The sequence below is a fragment of the Oncorhynchus tshawytscha genome, linkage group LG05, assembly GCF_018296145.1.
Source record: "Oncorhynchus tshawytscha isolate Ot180627B linkage group LG05, Otsh_v2.0, whole genome shotgun sequence".
In the NCBI taxonomy this organism is placed as follows: domain Eukaryota; kingdom Metazoa; phylum Chordata; class Actinopteri; order Salmoniformes; family Salmonidae; genus Oncorhynchus; species Oncorhynchus tshawytscha.
This window is the reverse complement of record NC_056433.1, coordinates 3,424,003-3,427,472: the sequence shown is the minus strand read 5'-3', so window position 1 is coordinate 3,427,472 and position 3,470 is coordinate 3,424,003. Positions and strand designations below refer to the sequence as shown.

At 41.0% G+C, this 3,470-nt stretch overlaps 1 protein-coding gene across 1 annotated transcript in view; it reads right to left on the bottom strand.

Moving 5' to 3' along the window:
* Positions 1-2,315, bottom strand: part of sgk1 (serum/glucocorticoid regulated kinase 1) — a 7,140-nt gene extending 4,825 nt beyond the window's left edge. The window contains 2 exon segments of the mRNA XM_042321343.1: positions 1-36; positions 2,149-2,315. The exon segment at positions 1-36 is cut by the window's left edge and continues 43 nt beyond it. Coding sequence (XP_042177277.1) covers positions 1-36; positions 2,149-2,173 — 61 coding nt within the window. The 5' untranslated portion in view covers positions 2,174-2,315.
* Between the last annotated feature and the right edge of the window lie 1,155 nt (positions 2,316-3,470).

The window sequence follows — 3,470 nt, the reverse complement described above, 5'->3', positions numbered from 1 at the left end:
AGTCATTCAGCCCCATTCTTCTCTGTTTCATGAAAGCTGCAAGAAAGAACAGCAAAAGAGAAGGGGAAAGCATGAAAAAGATGAAAAACCCACAGTAAAAGATGAAAAACCCACAGTAAAAGATGAAAAACCCACAGAAAAAGATGAAAAACCCACAGAAAAAGATGGAAAACCCACAGTAAAAGATGGAAAACCCACAGAAAAAGATGGAAAACCCACAGTAAAAGATGGAAAACCCACAGTAAAATATATTCTCTCTCTCTAGTAATCCTACCAGTGAGTAAAGCTCCTAGTCCTCCTGTTTTGGAATAGGTCATCAACAAAGACCAGTCTCTCTCTCTTATTACTGTCATGGTTGCAGGCTATAATCTGTCTGATAAAATCCCAGGGTTAAACTCCTGCTCTGTGGTAGTTCAGAGCGCTACTGTACTGAAATGGCTGTGTGTTAAACTACTTCTATAGCACAGGAAAGAGAGGAGGGACCCCAGAAGGACGTGTCCTGACGTCGAGCCGCACGGGGAGGGCGTTGTTCGAGTGTCATACTTTGCTGATTCGTTGAACGTGTCACCTGTTTAAATACAATCCGTTTGCAAGTCAGACGTTTCAGAGTTTCCTAGTTCCGATTGGCACATGAATGCGGCATTAAACATGCGTTTCGCGCGGTCGACGGTGACGTTGGTTAACAAATCCGCGTTTCAGTTACGAAGGCGTTTGCGTTCAAACGGACGCTCGATATCTACCGCGCCCCAAGGTCGGCATATAGGCATCAGAGTACAGCGTAACAAAATAATGGGGAGGGAAGAGTCCTACGTCCATAGTCAGCTGAAAGAACTATGAACTATTGTGCAAATTGCAAACAAGAGTTGCAGGAATTTTCCAGAGCATCAGCTGTGCGACATGTTCAGATATTACAATGGTCATTGTAGACCGAGAGTAAACTAAGTATTTAGGGTTAATATAAAACCAAACAGATATATTCTAATGCCATCCACATGTGCTGCCAAATTACAACTAACTTCATTGTATATGAATGAAAATATATTTACACCACGAGAACATAACCTGTAGTAACCTGGTACGGTAAACAAATTAAAAGTCGATAGCGTACACATTACACATCCCAGACTTACTTCTGTGTTAAGTGTGAATAATTGAAAGTTGTCCCTGGACACACACACACGCAGGGAAACGCACGAGACAGAATGACAAGTGAGGAACCTGTAGCCTGTACGGTGGAGCTGCCCGGTGTATCAGTGAGAAAGAAAGTGATATCCTTCCGGTCCATCTGGTCATGTCAACTTCACTCTCTTGACAATTCTTAATACAACATCGATAAAAGTGTCTCCCGGTGACGCATGTTTCCTGATATAGCCTACAAAAGACTAGGGAGGAGCGGCGTTAGCGGAGAGGGTTGGGAGGAGGGGGGTTGAGCGGACAAATGCCAAGAAAAGCCGCTGGAAAAATACAAGCTCTCCTACATTCAGATCACGAACCTAACGGGAAAGGGCAAAGAAGGAGAAAAAACGCCGGGTGTCAAATAAATAGGACATTGATTGTTCTGGGTCTTAAGCACAAAACACCAACATTGTGATGATATAACAACTAACTAATGAAATGTAATGAACAGTTCTTTTGTTTTGAGGAGGGACAGAGTGCTGTTATGCACATTTACATAACGGAATATTTCCAACGCTGGCTGTCTGTCTCAGTTTGGGAAGGTTTCATAACGACTTCACCTGGTATCTCGCCTAAATCATTTACTTTCCTCGGTCATGCCTTCAATCCTAGGCCAGGGCAGAGACAGAGAAAGTTTATCTTTCAGATTAAAGCTGGAAGAAAAAAAACTAATTTCGAGTGACATTGAAGAGAGAATATCACTCGGCCTAACAGCTGTTCGCATATGCAACGCGCATCTTTTTAAAATAGATTATCGGGTCAGAAGTCGTTTAATCCCCAATCAATCGATGTTCATGTTAATACCCAAGTTAATAAAACAATAGTGGATCCAGGACAGAGATATAGCATAGAGGTCATAGCAACAGAAAAACTATCCCAGATATTAGCAGAAAAGAGTAACAAAGTTAAGATCCATCCTTATCAACAAGCCCGAGGCAATCATTCAAATCACTTTTCCTATTCGACACCAACCTTTTAGTTCCGTAGTGGTCCTCATCTTATCATGTTACCTATTTCTCCCAGAGCAGATCAGAGCAACGGACTGACTCAACAAGTAGAGGTGGGAAAGAAAGAAAGTTTTCGTTGAGAGCAGAGCTTAAACAAGACCTCTTATCAGCTCCACATTATTTAACAAACCATGTTAAAACCGGGTCACCGAAAACCCCGGCAGATGGACCAAAGCCCGGTAGATGGCGATATTGAGCAGTTTCAACTTACCTTCCAAAGGGAATGTATTCATTTATTCCCCGTGGACCAATTCCTTACATTACACATTCTCCATTCAACTGCAAAGGCATCAATTTCCTCAACTCAATTTCATGGCAAGAAGGCGGGAAAAATAATTGATTGGCTGAAAGTGACATGCAACAACCGGGACTAGCATTACCTACTCTAGCATGGTGGTGGTAAATGGTGTTTCATGTACAAAGTACACATTTTCCCTGTTTTTTGTTGTTGTTGCCTTCTCTCTATTAAATAGAGTAATAGTACCAAGCAGCAATACTTACCATCCAAAGGGAATGTAGTACCAAGCAGCGATACTTACCATCCAAAGGGAATGTAGTACCAAGCAGCGATACTGGTGTCCTCCGTGGACGGTTTGTATATAAAACATGTGGATCCAACAGGGCATTTACTGATAGATGTCCTCCCTATATAAAACATTCTCTGCTACAAAAGCTTTGATTTACATATTTTATATATATATTTATTTTTAATCCCAGCCCCCGTCCCTGCAGGAGGCCTTTTGCCTTTGGTAGGCCGTCATTGTAAATACGATTTTGTTCTTCAAATCAAATAAAATTTTATTTGTCACATACACATGGTTAGCAGATGTTAATGCGAGTGTAGCGAAATGCTTGTGCTTCTAGTTCCGACAATGCAGTAATAACTGACTTACCAAGTTAAATAAAGGCTAAAATTACTAAATGACTCCTTAACTCGATTTAATGTGGAGAAGATATGCTTCCTTTCTTTATGAAACAACATGTAGAAATAAAACGAACATTCGAAAGTCCTTGCACACAGAACACCCAGCTGGTGATATAACGGAGTACACCAATCCTTCTACACCAGACTGACAACAACCTACATCCTTCATTCCTATACATTTCAAAGCAATAAAATGCCAATGGTTAAGGCTCCTTAATGATATTGTGTATCAGCACAACCGAATACTTAAACTACGGTAACACAATTATGCCATGACTTGACATTTTAATTATGCCATGTGGTGCCAAATCTTAGCAGTCAGTCAAACTCTGCGAAAATGAAACTAAAATGTAAGTTTAAGC